General features: G+C 37.1%; 1 protein-coding gene across 1 annotated transcript in view; it reads right to left on the bottom strand.

The window, feature by feature from the left end:
* Positions 1–17,857, bottom strand: part of CRIM1 (cysteine rich transmembrane BMP regulator 1) — a 189,736-nt gene that overhangs the window by 24,556 nt on the left and 147,323 nt on the right. Inside the window, exons 9-10 of the mRNA XM_054393879.1 lie at positions 8,662–8,818; positions 26–147 (exon numbers count right to left, since the gene is read on the bottom strand). Of these exons, the coding sequence (XP_054249854.1) occupies positions 26–147; positions 8,662–8,818 (279 nt within the window). The remainder of the gene's footprint in view (positions 1–25; positions 148–8,661; positions 8,819–17,857) is intronic.

Raw genomic sequence — 17,857 nt, 5'->3', positions numbered from 1 at the left:
GAGTTGGTATTGCACTGGCACCTACCTCTGCACTTGCAGATAACACAGCCGTGACTGTTCTGCTGGAAGCCCAATGGACAGACTTTACCACAAGGCAGTTCTGGGCATTTCTTACACCGACAGATTTCACAGCCATGCTTGTTCTTCCTAGATGACAAAAATAAGTTGTAAAAGGTCAGCATGTCACCTGAAGCTTTAAAGAAAAAGCATCCCCTAAGGAAGTGATTGGTCAAATAATGAAAGTTAGGTTGAGTAGATTGATGGAGTGTACAGGTCTCCATCCCGGCATGTGCTCCCTCCACTTCACTGGCAAAACCTCTACATTTGGTACTTTCAAACCATAGTGAATAATATAGATATATATGCTTGTGACTACTATTGATGCTCTTTTTTCAAATGCAAGTTAGAAAGGCTTCTAAAAACCTGAAGAAATTGGAGGGATAAGTTAAATTACTATGTTTTTGTAACAGAAAACTAACTTTTTATCTCCAACAATAGCTGAAGTACAGTAAATTTCCTCTCCTGCCACAGACAGACTTCTGAAAATGTGAAATAATTAGATACAAAGCTTATTTGAAAACTAGCATGTGGAATACAAGTAACTAATATAAAAAGTAGCACATACACAGTGACAGTTTCCTTATCTCAACTCACAAGGGTTTTCTATTATCTCACCTGCCTCCTGAAACCTCTTCCTCCTTGTTCCACCTGGGACGAGAGGTGGTGAGGGTTGCGTAACGCTGCACACCTCTGGTCCCTAGTAGTTCAGCTGTTCGATCTAACTGCAACAATTTTTGGCTTTTATTTTTCACTCGCTCTCCATTGGGAATGAATCTCATTTATAGGAGACTGTAAACTGACGCAGTCTATTTTGTAGACACTGACAAGCTTAGGGTGCTCATTTCCAATTTATTTTTTTTATCACATTGTGTTAAGACTTATTAAGCCATGATAACTTAAAAATACCAGCCAAGTATTGTGTATAAGTAAACTACACTCTACATTTAAAAATAAAATTTACATTTAAGATTATTTTCCAAATAGCTTAAAAAAGTTTAAAGTTCTTTTTATTTTTTCAGGAGTACAAAAAAGCAAGGGAAAGATCAGGAAAGATCACGTTCCTAAAAAACCACTAGTATCAGTTTGAAATCAGCTTGGTTTTAAACCACCTTTTTCTTACTCCCTGCTACCATACTATGCCCATTAATATTTGTTGTTATTTCTAAAATTTCTTTGCTACATAGTTCACAGATTTTTTTAATAAAACTGTTTTATGCACACTTTAGTAATAAAAAAGAAAAAAAAAGAAAAAGAAAAGAAACTGTGTTTCAGAATATCTAAGATATAGAAGACACATAGAAATCTGTAGTTTTTCTCTTCAGGTCAATATACTAAATGAGTCATACGTACAGGCTAAAAATTATACTACTCTTTACAACAAGGAAATGCTTTCTATTTGAAGATGAGCTGTATGATTCAGTGGTAGCCTGTGGAGCAGTCCTGACCTGTGTGATATGTTACAATGGGGCAGGCAGCATGCCTCAGACTGAGTACCTGGTCATTAAATGATCCAGATCTGATACTCTGTGAGTCAGTGTCTGATCAAGGTGTCTTTTTATCATGTTTAGGACATCAAATGAACGGTTAAAAATTCCAAGATTCAATGCTTATGCTTTTTAACTTGAATCTGTATACCAGTTTTCTTCCTTTTCACTAAATTCAAGATACTTTCAGTTTCTGAAAGTCTGAAGATATGAATTTCCATTTTGAAGCATATTACATTGTAACTTCAGTCTTCCTCAGGCACACAAAGTAAGCCTAGTAAATCTAGGAATTAAAGCCTTTCTCATTATTCTCTTCTTCAACATCATAAACTACTATTCTTCCAATTTTTTCCCTACTCTTATGTTACAGTAACACAGTTTCTTAGACATTGCCTGCTTCTTCCAATAGTTCGGAAAATTACTGGGATTTGTGCCTGAAATGCGCATCTTTTAACAGATTACCCTTGACACACGATCGACACTGAAAAATACTTTCATCTAAGGAGGAAGCATCTCTGTGTTTAAGGTGCTCTTGCAGCTTGTGGCCTTTTCCTATCCCTCTCAGAAACTGAGACATCAGTTATTTATTTGAGGAAAACATTTCTGCAAAATGAATTATTACATCAATTTCTTTATAAAAAAAGCTAAACCCATCTATCTTTTTTCTCTTCAGTCCTCTGATTTTCATTCAGAAGACTGAACTGTTTCTGGGTAGCAGACAGCATTAATGCAAGCTTCTAAAGCTGTCCACATTAGAAGTAGATGGCACAGACACCTTTAGATTTCTCCACACAATCAGCTAGATTGCTATCAATACATACCACAAATTATTAACAAGAATCACTTAGACTGCTTATGCACAGGTACCAGCAGGATGATACAGATCACACAAAACTAAGGGACTCTATAGTTCAGGAAGACTGCACCCAACACAGACAATCTACTAAGGAGCAAAATATATTAGACTCCATTCTTGGGTTCTCATCTTGCTTACTTTTAGAGATTACTCCTTTAAGGCATTTCAAAATAATGCAGGCACATCTCAATTAAAGTGCAACAAGAGAAGACAAATAGAATCATTTCAGGTTTTTTTTGTTGTTGAACTGATGTGTCAGAGTATAATCCTTAGCATCACAAGTATAATTCTCTGCAATCTGAGGGTCATCTTCCAATTATACATAAGGATTTTCCTCATCTTTATTTAAAACTTTCTTTAGAGAACCATTTAAGTCACAGTTCATGAGAGAGAGACCATTAAAGTCAGACCTCTCAAACCAAGCAATAAGTTTCTGAATGAATCAGAGTTCATTAACTAATTAATTCAGTTCACATGGAACAGCCAACTTGATTGCAAAACTAACAGTACTTAAAAGTAGCATAAAAGACAACAGCAAAGAGGAATCTTTCCTTAAGAAAAGAAACTAATCATTAGAAGTTTCAGAATAAAAATATATGTAAGCAAAAATAAGGGGTACATCTTTACTAAAAGCTAAGGAAGAACACAGGACCAAGGAAAATACCATTATTTTTGACATTTATAGGCAGTCTAGTCACTAATGAGATAGACTTAAACCAAGAACATTAATGCTAGTCACACACTGAAATCACAGGCCTAGGAATGGAAATTTACTGTCTTAAGTTATCGTAAAAGAATTTTTGCCTTTTCCATGTTGTGGTTTAAGACAGCCCACTCTCACAAGTCAGCCACCTTGACACAGATCAGGAGGGAAAGTATCACAAAAAAGCCATGGGTTGAGACAACAAGTCTAATGAAAATAATTCAATGTACAACTACATTAGATATTTTTGCAGAAAAGCAAAAGCAGTAGCAACAGCTGAAGCCAAATATAAAACACCCCCCACCAAGCCCACAGCCAGCCCAGTGGAAAAGACCAACACCCCAAAGCTGGAAACTGGAAGCAGCAACCAGAACAGGAAGCCTCTCATACATCACAAACTACAAAGTATCATGGGATACTCTGCTCCAGCCTGCACTTTCATTTTAAAGCTGGCAATACAGCAGCCTGGCATTGAATATCAGCAGCAGATTCAGTTGGCTAAAACCATGATAGTCCTGAAGATTCCGAATTGTGAAGGTAAAAGCCATTCAGTTCACCACAGGTTATTAAGGTGTCTCCATGTAAAAATACTATCCACTTTCCTCTAAATATTACAATTTAACATAAGCAAAGCAGACAAACCTGCTCATTGTGTGAAAGATCAGCATTCCTTCCTAAATCCAAGTTATTGGGAAAAGTATAGTGCAATCAACTAAAAGAGTGTAACAGTAAACAACACATTTACACAAAAAAAGCACATTAATAATAAATGACTTATTAGGTACAGTTCAGAACAATCCTTTATAGACAGTAGAAGAGTATTTTTAACACTTCAGTGTGACATCTACATTGGGACTGCCTGTGAAGAAAACCAGTAGTAGTAAAATGAAAGAAACAAAGAGGAGAAACAAAACTGGTGGCTTCAGATACTGCAGAAAACCCACAGAATCATAGAATGGTAGGGGTTGGAAGTGGCTGCTAGAAAACATCTAGTCCAACCACTGCCAAAGCAGGATCATCTAGGACAGCACACACAGGAACATATTGAAGTGAGTTTTGAAAATCTCCAGAGAAGCAGATTCTGTGTAGCCTGTTCCAGTGCTCTGTCATCCTCACCGTAAAGATGTTTCTCCTCACGTTGAGGTGGAACTTCCTGTGTTCCAGCTTATACATGTTACTCCTTATCCTAATACTGGGCAACCACAGAAAAAAGACTATCACCTTCAACTTGACACCCACCCATCAGATATTTATAGATGTTGGTAAGATCCTCTCTCAGCCTCTTCATCTGAAGACTAAACAGAATAGAGTAGGCCAGAATGGAAATGACTACGTAGACCTTGGTTCCAGTATATATTCAGGCTACTACTGTATTAGTCCAAAAGGCAATGATGAAAGACATTAAATAGATCTTATTAATAGTTATGCAAATATGTGCATGCATCCACTGTTTGTGGATGGAAAAAACCTATCAGGACAGAATCTGAGAAGAGTTAAAGTTACATACCATAAATTAAGAGCAACAGAGCAACGATCTGGAAAAAATATAAACCCCAAGACCTGTGCCTTTTAAATACCACATTAGATTAATCCATTGAGTTTATCAACCAGTCTGAAAAAAATAATCAGTGTCTGAGTATTGTTAATGGAAATCAGCTTTTAAAATATAAAACATAAATAAATATAAAACATAAATGAAACAAATACTCAAATATACAGTCTGGAGATTGCCAAAGCTACATTCTGTACTTGCTTCTGAAGATGCATTATGTACTGTGAACAAGAAAGATGGCTTCCATCTTTGTTGCAAACAGCAATGAAATATATTCTAATGGCAGTGATTTTGTGCTTTTCTCTCTTCTTTGCTGAAGTGCAAAATCAAATTCAAGCTAGTGCAAATGATTTCAGTGCCCCTTGAGAAATGGTCACACCCTATGAGTACTATATGACAATTTCCAGAAAACGCTTGAATATAGTTGTAAGCTGTATTCCTTTATTACTGATATCTCTGCCACCCTTCTTGTTGATTCCATCAAGGAGTCCTCACTGTTTCAGACACTTCAATACCATTTGCCTCTTTGGCTTCCAGTTTTTAGAGACTTTATCTTGGATTTTGTTCCTGCTTAATGGAATGGCTCAAAGTTCAGTCTCCCCAGATGGTTTCTAAACAATGCTGTAAGCTTCGTACTTGTTTTTAATACACTTCAGTCCTTTGGTCCTTAATATAAGCAACTTTATCTAAAAATGAGAAATCTAGCCAGTCACTATTTCTGCTCAATCTTTCACATTTCTTTCTTTCTGCTGCTCATATTCAGCCATCTTTGCCTTTAAAGCCACTAGGCAAAATTTCTGGGGATGACAAAACTCAACATCTCTTTTATTTAGCTTCCCTCCTGCTCTGCCTTCTCTGTCTTGCAAAACTGAAAATAACTCCTGAAGACAACATGCCTGAAGATAATTTTACTAACATTTTAATTTAAAATTAATACTTTTCCTCTCTCATCTACTAAAAATTGTGTTTAGGGAACAGAAGTGAAGCTTGATTTATTCTTTATTGTCTTTCCCTCATTTTGTCCTATTTCAACCCTATCACTTTCATGAGTGCTGTTTTCTTCAAAAACCTCTATTATTTAACGAGAGGCAAGCCCAATTCTGTATCTCAAGTAATAGATACAGGATTATGTAAATGGTATTACTTTATTTTGCTGGACTACTATCATGTATTCATTTTCAGATTACACTAGGGATGCCTCAAGCAGTCAAGCATCCTTTCTAATGTACTAAAATGTGACCTGATGTAGATTGGACAGGCATAATCTTTAAGTGTTGGGTAAAAACCTAGCTGGATGGCTATGCCCAAAGAATGGTGGTGAATGAAGCTAAATCCAGTTAGCAGTAAGTCACAAGTCGTGTTGTTCAGGGCTCAGTACTGGGGCCAGTTCTGTTTAATATCTTTATCAATGATCTGGAAAAGGGCAAGGAGGGCATCCTCAGTAAGTTAGCAGATGACATCAAGTTGGGCAGGAGTGTTCGATCTGCTTAAGGCAAAGATGGCTTCAAAGAATGATCTGGACAGACTGAATTGATGGGCTGAGGTTCAACAAGACCAAGTGTCAGGTCCTGCACTTGGATCACAACAATCTCATGCAATGCTACAGGCTTGGGGAAAAGTGTCTGGAAGGCTGCTTGGTGGAAAAGGTGTTGGCTGACAACTAGCTAAATATGAGCTGGCAATGTGCTCTGGTGGACAAGGCAGCCAACGGCATCCTGCCCAGTGTTAAAACCACTGTGGCCAGCAGGAGTAGGAAAGTGATTGGCCCCCTGTACTCAGCATTAGTGAGGCTGCACCTCAAATACCGTGTTTGGTTTTGGGTCCCTCACTACAGGAAAAGACACTGAGGTGCTGAAATGTGTCCAAAGAAGAGCAATGAAGCTGGTGAAGGGTCTGAAGAACAAGTCTTATAAGAAGTGGCTGAGTGAACTGGGGTTGTTTAGTCTGGAGGAAAGGAGGCTCAGGGAAGACCATACTCCTCTCTACAATTATCTGAGAGGAGGCTGTAGCAAAGCGTGGGTCAGTCTCTTCTCCCATGTAACAGGCAGTAAGACAAGTTGTGTTAGGGGAGGTTTAAATTGGATATTAGCATTGGAACAGGCAAGTCCAAGGGAGATATCATCCCTGGAGGTATTTAGAAGATGTGTTGATGTGGTGCTCGGGGACATGGTTTAGTGGTGGACTTGGCAATGCTAGGTTAACGGTTAGACTCAATGATCTTAAAAGTCTTTTGCAACCTAAATTATTCTCTGATTCTTTGCTTTCAAGGAAAACATCTTCAAACGTTCTTTTCATTTGTTGATGTTTTTGTGTTTGTGTATTGCAGCATAGTTTTGTGTTCTACTTCTGCTATGGGTCTGCTTTTTGCATGCAATGCCACCTCCTGTTTAGCCATGAAAATGTGAAAGCTGTATGGGTAGTAAAATGGAGGTCAGCTGGCATATTCATTTGTGTGGAACACCACTCTGGCTAAGAATAATGTGAACATTAAAGGAAGGTATAAGGCTAGCATACTTTTACTTTACTTTGGCAGCACAACTGGAGAATATATAAATTGATCACTGGCACCATCCATGAGCAGAGCTGATTAAATACGTGAGAATGTCACTATGCTCCACCTCAATTTCTAAATTTTCTAAAAATGTCTGGTATCTGTGGTCATTCAACTTCTATCATATTTTGATCCTCCAAATTTTATTATAACTATGCATTAAGAGACGGATACATTACACTGCAGATTACTGATCTGAAAACCTGCAGTATTTATGAACAAGCATCAAATGGAACTCTCAAATGAATCAGAAGTTACAGAAGAATTAGTATCAAACACTAAGACTTGCAATATTAGTGAATGCCATGGGTTCAGTTGAATCTGCTGCTGATATTCAATACCATGCTGCCGCCATGCCAGCTTCAAAATGAAAGTGCTGGCTGGAGTAAAGTATTATGAGGCTTGAAGTTCATATTGTAACATGAGAGGCTTCCTGTTCTGGTTGCTGCTTTCGGTTTCTGGGTTTTGGGGTTTTGTTTTTTTCTGCTGAGTAGGCTGTGGGCCAGGGTGGGAGGTCACTGGCTTCAGCTGCTGATTCTGCATTTTTCTGTGCTTTTCTGCAAATAGGCTAGAGTAATTGTGCATTGTATTATCTCATTATATTAATTTCAACTCAGAGTTGGTTTTTTGTCTTACTTTCCCTCCTGTCTGTGTATAAGGAGCGTGGTTGGGAAGGGAGATGAGAAAGCAGGCTCTGTTAACCCAGGATAGTAAACTTCATTACAAATGCTAAGAAAAAAATTACATGTAAACATTATCTGAAGATCAGCTGATATGAGGTAGAAATTAAACTGCTATGAAAAGCAGGCAGTAACATGGCATAGACCCATTAAAAAGCAAATGTATTGGTAAAATATATATAGCACCCATCAGATTGATTAGTAAGAAATTTCTCCGTGACAAAAATGTTGCCTTGTTCTTGTGACCTGTTCCACAAATGAACTTCAGCAACAATACAGGTTTTGACACATTTACCAATAGTTTAATAAGAGACAGTATTGTTCTTCATGAATTTTGTAAAGGAACTATCAGAAATGTCTCACTAAAACCAGTCTGCTGCCATATTAACACAAAAACCCTTGAAATATTAAAAAATAATTTGAATAAAACAAACGGGCTATAAAATAAAGGGTATCCCAGCAGATCATGCAAACAGAATTTCAAAGAGCTACATGCAAGAGTTGTTACTTTTAAGCAGCTTTTTCATTTTGTTCATCAAATATTCTTCAGAGGATTTAAGAGCTACTTTGCCTTTATAATCTGTCACTGGTTTTGTAGATGGTGGTTGTTAATCTGTTGATCAAAATATATTTTGAAGAATACCTTAATTTCGCAAATAATGTCATTTTTGGTTTTCTACATTTTTCCCTTCTTTACCACAAAGTAAACACAAACATTTATGCCTGGATTTTGTGGGGATTGTATTAAATATGCTTTCAGAATGAGAATACGTACAAGTATCCAAAGGGACAGTACTTGTCACATACAATGGGTTTGCACTTCTTAGGCCGTGGTCGGCACTGACAGATCTCACAGTTGTGGACATCAGTCTGGAAGCCGAAGGAACACTCCAAGGAACAGCCTGAAATAAGGCCAGTGCACAGCTCCTCCCCTGCAAAGGACAAATGCAGGTTATCACAATGTGAAAACTAATTTTACCAGACAAACACATCTTTAGAAGACTAAATCTTCTGTTCCCTTTTACTTAACACTTTCAATACATTATGGGTTTAATACATTTCTGTTCAAAGATCATCTTTATAGCTCCTCTACTTATTTTAAAAATATAACTTTAATACACTAAGATGTGATCTAAGCTTAGAGATGCTAGACTAAAAGATCTGTCTTGAAGAGAGATGTGGGAGACAATGGACTGCTGGCATCTCAATTTCTTCAGTAGAGAGATCAATAATAGTCACTGGAATTTACTGTTTTGAAAATGATCAGTTTCTTTTTGTTTGTCTTGTAAAAAATGCCAGAAAGACAACTCTTAACATACTCCGGGATACAAAGTTCATTTTTTGGTTGCAGAGGTGAGAGAAAACTAGGGATGTAAAACATACAGGAAAAAACTACATTATTACAACAGCCAAAGTGAGATCAGAACAAAAAAAGACGGAAATATAACTGGGATTCTTCAACAGAGGCATATGAGAGGTGATATCCAAAGGGCAAACTTTCAGAGTGATATTTAAAGGATGACTAATCTCCAGTTAAAACATCCACACCACTACAAAGTGTTGGTTATATAGGCAGCTGAAGGGTGCTCCTCATTTGAGCTCTAAAGACGACTTTCCTTTACACATATGAATATTTATAGAGTTTTTCTAAAGAGGAGATCAGCACATTGACTTATTCTGTTCCTTACATTACTTCTGTGGGTCTGAAAGTTAAAGATAATCATTAAGTCCTTAACATGGTAACATACTGAAGTCAGACCAGACAAGGAACCTTTGCTTTACTTAAATACTTCCTCTTCTGTTTTTGTAATGTAGATTATAAAAATAGACTTAACCAGATGCAGCTAAACTAAGTGTTTGCTTATCTCTTTTATCAGGCTAATGCTCAAAGTAAGATTGAAACTTCTCAGAAAACTGGCAAATTCATTGCCTACTTCTGTGGTGGAATTGGAGCATATAGAACATAAAAGCCTATTAGCCCAAAACCCAGTTCTAAGTTTAAATAGGATGAAGATCATCAGGTTCATGGCTCCCACCTCTCCACTTCTATGCAAATTTGGTGTGTGAAGTGAAAATGGTGCAATCTTTTGTCATTCATAATACAGAAAAAGAAATGTCCAATCCTTTCACAACCTCTAGAGGCTGTCTTTTTTTCAGCAGAGTACCAATGCCATGGGATTTATGCACTTACTCTCAGGCAGACCTAATATTTGCACAGCTCTTTGTTTATACAGAGAGAAATAAACACACAAAGATCTTCATGTAGTCTTACAAGTTTTTGAAGGACAGAGTTCAGACTGATCTATCAAGAATACTAAACCTTTTCAATAGCCACTACTGCAGATTTAAAAACAGTATAATGATGAGAAACTGACACTCTCGAAAAAAGTGATGTTATATCTGTCGTGGTTTGAAACACACTAATATTCCCCACTAACAGAATCATGAATTTATGACATTTTACGACTGTAGGGCGTTACCATCCTGGACAGGAGATTCTCAGTTGTGCTCTCGCTTTTCCAGGCCTTGAGCATGTGGGTGTGTTCTTCCTTGGTTTTGGGATCTGAATGGTATTTTTCTTTCCCTTTTTTCTGTTTCATATATATATATATATACATATATATATACTGATGTAATCTGATACTTTCATAGTGGAGGAGTAAAATATTCTCTATAAATCAACTGAGAAAGATCTATCTTTTTTTCACTCCCTTTCTTATCTCTTGGTAAGAGGGAAGGGAGGAGGTGGGAGAGGGAAGAGGGGGAGTTTTTTTGCTCTCGCACTAAAACCCTAACAATGTGTAACACAAAGATTCCACAGAATCACAGAATCAGCCAGGTTGGAAGAGACTTCCAAGATCATCAAGTCCAACTGATCACCCAACCCTATCTAATCAACTAAACCATGGCACTAAGTGCCTCATCCAGTCTTTTCTTAAACACCTCCAGGGATGCTGACCTCACCACCTTCCTGGGCAGCCCACTCCATGAGAGAGAAAAAACAAAGGAAAGGGGAGAGAGTGAGAGAGAAAAAGCGAGAGGGGATAAAAAAGAGAGAAGAAACCAAGGGAAAGGGAGAAAGGGGGAAGAAGGAGAAAGGGGGAAGAGGGAAAAGAAGAAAAGATTGCAAGAGTAAAGACTTAAATGTGACTCATGTTCTATGTATGCATTGCCATCCTAACATACCTTAGCCTTAGGTATAGCTATAATCATTAATAATCACAAGTTTATTATGAAGGGATAAATAAAAACAGATTTTCTGCTAAAGGTTTTCATTTCAAGTGATAAACACTAAAGAATAATTAGTTCATGAAAGTCAACTGCAATGAACTGAGGAAATTTATTATGACAAATTATCCTAAAGTTACATGTTTGAGGGCTTTTTCTACATCTGCTTAGGTAATTTCATCAGGAACCTGAATCCCAAATCATGGAATGTATCTGCAAAGAAGAGTTCCAGTACTAACTGAGCTAATGAGTGCTTCAAAAGTGTATGGAGGTAACCAGACAATCTGAAAGGAGAGGAGAGGAAACATTTTAAAAGCTAATGCAAAAAGAAAACTACCTCTCAGAATTTGAGAGAACTGCATTATGCACCTGTACATCTCTGCAAGTCTAACAGAACGGGATCAAACATCTGATCAACAGTATAAGTAATCTTTACTTCTCTGATTATTTATAATAGCATCACCTAGTGAACTAAACTAATGGTTACATACAAGGTAGAAGACTAAAACAGAAACAATATTATGAAAGGGAAGACATCTCTCACTGTGCTGCTAAGGGAAATATCTGACTGAAGAGAGGACTTCTTTTACGTAAGTCCTAGAAGTATGTTTGTTATTTTTTCTTAAGAAACGTGAAATGGTAATGTCAATGCAGAAAACAATCCTTCTACACAAGGTAATAGGAGAGCTTAATAGGAGGATAAAATAGGAATAGTAGTGTGAAGTGTAATATTGAAAATGTGTAAGGTCATGCTCCCCACAGGGAATAAACAAGAATTTGCGCTACGAGCTGAGAGTTCAAGCACAGGATATTGGTTGATCTCAGAATAACACTGGTGTGATACCACTTTAGAAAAGATGAACGTGTTCTTCAATGGCTCAGGCTAATACAACTATTTTTATCACAAATACTTGGCTTTTTAATCTGAGAAGAGACATTAGCTGAAATACCACACAAGAATCTGGAAGCATTTCAACTGATTAACTACAGCAGAAGGCTAGGACAATAATCATGGAAATGCTATTTGTCCTCAACCAATGAAATTATTAAAATAGCCACCTGCTAGGAATGAATACTCACTTGAGAACACACATGCACTGAGTACTTACAGCAGTGAGTCCAGCCCACACAACAAGAACATTCAGTTTTCTTTCCCTTGTGCAACCACAAGTGCAAAAGCAGCAGCAAAGTCAGTTACCAACAAGTTCGTGTCACAGTCTACATTGGACCTCACTGTACTGGCAAAAACTACTGCTTAGGCCTCTCTGAACGCTGTAGTTCTAGTAAATACTTCATTCTGTACCTTGTAACAATTTTACACATTATGTGCTGATTTGGATATGGGAATTTAAAGTTACTAGATTCATTTGGATCAATTTAATAAGATGCTATTGTAAGAAAAGGGAAAAAAAAAGTAGAAAGGGAAAGAACAGTTGAGGAATTGGTCTTGCAAAAAGCCTTTGTTAATTATTAGTGAATAAAGAAACTATTAGCACCAAGCTTTTTAAGCCTGGTCACCAATGGCCATAAACTAATTTTAAACATACTTGATTTCTTTCTCCTCATTTCTTAACTCACTCACAGTTTTATACAGACAGACTATATTAAAAAAATATTAGAATTTCAGAAAGGCATGATACTCCCTAAGGAGAATCTGTCTGGGATATGAGGGATGGGACAACACTCTCTAAAGAATGCCTTGCCTTAAGAACAGATGAATATCAAGATATAGTGAGGCTCTACACAGCGCATTGCACACCAACTTAAACTCTTTTCCCCTTAATACCTTATTCTCAATACTAACACCAACTCTTGTTTTAAAAGGTTGTTGGGTCACTCTGAGACTGAGTCACTGCTGCTAAAGGAAAGAAAGATGTACACAAATCAGCATATAATTGCAACTGATATACAGATCAAGGCACGCTCCACAAACAAGACAACAAAATTCTGTCCCAGGATATGCAATGTTAGTCTTTGTGAAGATTCACTCAGTCAATTTCTCTTTCTCAGGTGTGGTATCTCAGAGGCAGTGTACCTCAAAATGAATTTATCAGCCTAAATTCAAACCATCAGATGCATAATTCATTCCTGATTCTAGAGTGCTCAGATCCCCACTCACATCAACCTAAGAATACTTGGAGTGTTACAAAATATTGCTCAAATATCAAACTGAAAAGTAAACAAAATTCAATTCCATGAATCGCATGTTTATATCTAAAATAGGCCTTCTGTTTGAACTTCTAATGGCTTGACTGTAATTCCAACTAACTCTTGTTTAAAAAAAGACCTCTCACTTTCCCTTTTCTAGCATATATATGGCTCTTAAACTGGCATATTTATTTTTCTCCAATTTACTGTTTTACATATGGACACCTGGTAATTGTAATGAAAGTCATAGTAGTTTAAAAACTTCTGAAAATGCATTCTAGAGATGCATAGCCTGTTGAAATACTTTTACTTTTCCATCCTCTAATTCACAGATAAAAAAAAATTACAAGAGAATATTAATAGATCACAGAATCACAGAATTTTAGGGGCTGGAGGGTATCTTGAAAGATCACCTAGTCCAACCCCCCTTGCCAGAGCAGCATCACCTATACCAGATCACACAGAAATGTCTTGGATATCTGCAGAGAGGGAGATGCCTGACAAGAATTATGTCAATGTTTCAACATGGCTTATGCTGGTGTCCATTTCTTAAAAATGTGTAGCATGGCTGAACAAAGCTAGCTACATACCTTTACCATCATTACTTTCTTGGTGCTGAGGCTAGATTATGTCAGGAGAACTGTTTCACAGTACCTTTATAACTAAGCACTCCTCAGCCGTCCTCTTGATGTGGATTGCTACTGCTGGTTAATCTTCAGGGGTGGGGATCTGGGGAGGCAAATTTATGAAGGAGAAAACTAGGTTACTTATCAGTAACTGGAATTCTCTGAATATATTGCCTCCACAGATCCACACTAACCCTCCCTCCTCTTGTTAGAATTAACTCATTATTCAAATAGCTGGGTAAAAATGAAGGGGCTGGGCACTGGGATGCTAGAAAACCCTGTTTAAAAAAAAAAATCTCATGAGTCCACTGAGGCAAATTACTCACTTGGATACTTGCTCTACACAACTCTAGGATTCACATACAACACATGACTTCATGAAGATGGATTTGTAGCAGTGAGATCTCAAAGGTGGCACTACTAGAAAATTACCAAGCTTCCACAAAACTTCTAGCAGCACATTGGGTATTGTTTCCCACAAGCCAAGTGAAGCTCTTATCTGCTTCCATAGCATTAGATCTAATGCAAGCATTACGAAAACCAATATATTGCTGTAATCTTCAGAGATCCCTGCCAAAGACTTGTATTCTAGTGAGAAGACAAATAATATTTATTGGACATGAGCAGTTCATCATAATTCCACACTCTTCAGGGAGCATTTCCATTATCTTCCACATCTATACTTAGAGTTAATATTTCCGTACTATTTTTTTCTGATGTAAGCCTTAAGTTCTTAAGAAACATGTTTTACCCCAAAATTTTCCATGTCTCTATTTCACTGAGATCTAATATGTAATAGCTCTTCACTTTCACACAACATCCTTCTTCTGCCAGATCTACAAAATTATTCAAAATGCAAGACATATTCTTCTTGCACTAAGGGAGACTACATGGACTACTGGATTTGTTTTTATATGTATTTTTTTCCCATGGAATTTGTTGCTAAATCAAGGGAACTATGGGAGATAAATTTTACTAAAATAGAAAAGTATTACCAAATTTATATTTTACTTTATTGCTTCCTGGACCTTTGCTTTGTCTGAAGTGTACATTTTATGTGATTAGTGTATGTGACTATTGACCACACTTGCAGTTTATTATCAAAATAAAAACAAAATATATTTAAATGGACAACATTGTCACTGATGGAATTTTGAGTAATTTGTGACTATGAATTATTCACAGGAGTAGAGGAATGAAACATTCAAATTTTGGGTAGGAAAAGTGAAAGATTAGAGAAACACATCCCAAACTCTACCTACTGAATGATTAACATACAGGAAGGAGGAATTGAAATATATTTTCTCATTGTAGTCCCTGGAAAGTTTTTCTCAGGCATTTTTCCATCATCACTCCAGAAACTTTTTCAGAGCCTTAACCACTGCTATTTGTAGACAACCCAGAGAGGGCTCTGCCTAAATTTTCTCAAACCTTCTACATGTGCTTTTGAATGTCTACACAACTAAACCAAGTCCCATATGGCCAAACCCAAATTCCATGTCAGAATCCCATTCCATTTCATCAACTACAAAGGGAGATGGTGTGACTCATCAGAATATTGAAGTCCATGCTGCAGAATTGACTGAATGATAGTCAATAGTCCTTTTTAACTCCATGATAGAATATATTTTCTTCTCATTTAAGGGAAAAGTATCGACATGCTTCCAAAAATATTTCTGTATCTATACAGAAGTTTAGGGGAAAGGGGTGGTTTTATGTTTAAAGAACTGTCCAAACTCCTAAAATACCGAGACTTCTAATTTTTGCATAGTGGTTCCATAGATTGCTTTGACAGACAAAAGAGACCATGGCATGAAGTGGATGATGATGCACTATGATGTGCTGGGAAAACAACTCATCTCAGCCCTCTGTAATTGCATCTCCCCAAAAGCACTCTTGAATTAAATGAACCATATGACAGTTGCATCTTATAACTGCAAAGGTAAGGCTTCTGAATGAAGTAAACAGTTTTTTACAACCGACAGTAATGCTCTAATTTAATTCAATTTTACTAAGATTTGAAAGGTTGAAAAATACTAAAGCCATACATGCTTGAGGTTATACCCTGAACAGTACTTCATGTTTAATCTATATGGGGTAAAATGCTATAGTCTAAGTTGCAAAAGAAATTTTAAAGGCTTTTTCATGAATATAATATGGGGAATAGACAAGACTGGATAAAATATTGGACCTTGCTGCAGAATCTCACTGAAGAATGATCCAGTGTCCAACAGCAACTGTCAGATTTTAAATTCTACATTACTGCAATCAGCAGGCATTATTCAATGTGCCCATCAGTCTTCTTTGGAGAAAGAGGAGTCCTGTGACACAAACAGCCAATTGCTGGTCTTGCTTCATTCCCTTAATGTATTCCTCCTCTTAAAGATTGTAATCTGCTCCAGTTCCCTATGAAAGGAAAAACTGAACACTCCAAACACAACAGCAATTGCTGCATCCTATGAGTAGCAATTTTTTTTTGCTTATTTTCTACTTGTTTCTTATACTTGTATCATCTTATATCAGCCTTTTTTTTTTCTTTTCTTTTTAAAAAAATGTTAATGTATTTAATACGTTTCCTATTGCTTTCGTTTAATTTTTGGTAGGCTACAGTGGTTCTTCCTGTATTTTGGATTATACTTTTTTCTTTCTAACCTCATGTAGTGTGTCTTTGGCCTCTATATGCACCTGGTCAATATGATCATTCTTTCTCCTTCATCATTTGTGGCTCCATCTGTTCTCACTGGAACTTGCCCTCCAGAGGTAGTTTTTTCTTCTTTTCTCTTACAACTTGGTCTGCCTCTACTTTGTTAGTTTAATTTTATTTTACAGCATGTATGTTTTCATTGTTGGAAAGAAGCTCCAAGAAGAAGGACCTTGGAGTCCTGGTGGACAGTAAGTTATTCATGGGACAGCAATGTGCCCTTGTGGCCAAGAAGGCCAACAATATCCTGGGGTGAATTAACAAGAGTGTGGCCAGCAGGTCAAGAGGGTATCTTCCTCCGCTACTCTGTGCTAGTGAGACCACACCTGAGTATTGTGTCCAGCTCTGGGCTCCCCAGCTCAAGAGGCTCAGGGAAATACTAGAGAGTCCAAGACAGGGACAAGAAAATGAGTAATGGAATAGAACATGTGCCTTATAAGGAAAGGCTGAGAGACCAGGAGCTGTTTTAGTCTTGGGAAGAGAAGACTGAGAGGGGATTTTAGTAATTGCTTATAAATATCTGAAGGGTGGGTGTCAGGAAGAAGGGGCCAATCTCTTTTCAGTGTGGTGCCCTGTGATAGGATGAGGAGCAACAAGTACAAACTGGAACACAGAAAGTTCCTCTTCAACATCAGTAAAAATTTCTTTACTGAGTGACAGAGCACTGGAACAGGCTGCTCAGAGAGGTTGTAGAATCTTCATCTCTAGCGACTTTCAAAACCTGCCTAGACATGTTCCTGTGAGCCTGCCCTAGATGATTGTGCTTTGGCAGGGGAGCTGGATTCAATTTCTAGAGGTTTCTTCCAATCCCTACCATTCTGTGAATGAATGATTCTCTGATTGTGTGGTGTTCCAGCATGTTTTTGCATTCACAACAAAAACAGGTAGAAGGATAAACGACAAAGTAAACTACTTCTATTAAAACTGTATTCTAGAAATGTTACGATTTGCTTATTCCTTCTCATTCTGTAGTTGGTTTGTATCAAGCTAAAGAAACATGAAATTAAATTACAATAAAGCACCAAATAAGTTTCATGATATCACACATAGATAACTATTGCAAATAAATCTGTTTTACTGATTTGTAGTTGCAGGAATGTCAATTAATATAGCAACACAGAACAATTTACAGGTTTTACTCTGTGTTCTTCCACTTTGTCATTTTATGTTTATTTTGGCGAATATAGATTGAAATGTAACAAATCTTCAGCAGAGATCTCTATACAGAAATGAGAAAAAAAATATTGGAAAGAAGATTAGCAGAATTA

This window comes from Indicator indicator, chromosome 2 (assembly GCF_027791375.1).
Source record: "Indicator indicator isolate 239-I01 chromosome 2, UM_Iind_1.1, whole genome shotgun sequence".
NCBI lineage: Eukaryota > Metazoa > Chordata > Aves > Piciformes > Indicatoridae > Indicator > Indicator indicator.
Note: the sequence above shows the minus strand (reverse complement) of the source record. Positions and strands in the feature narration are given on the sequence as shown.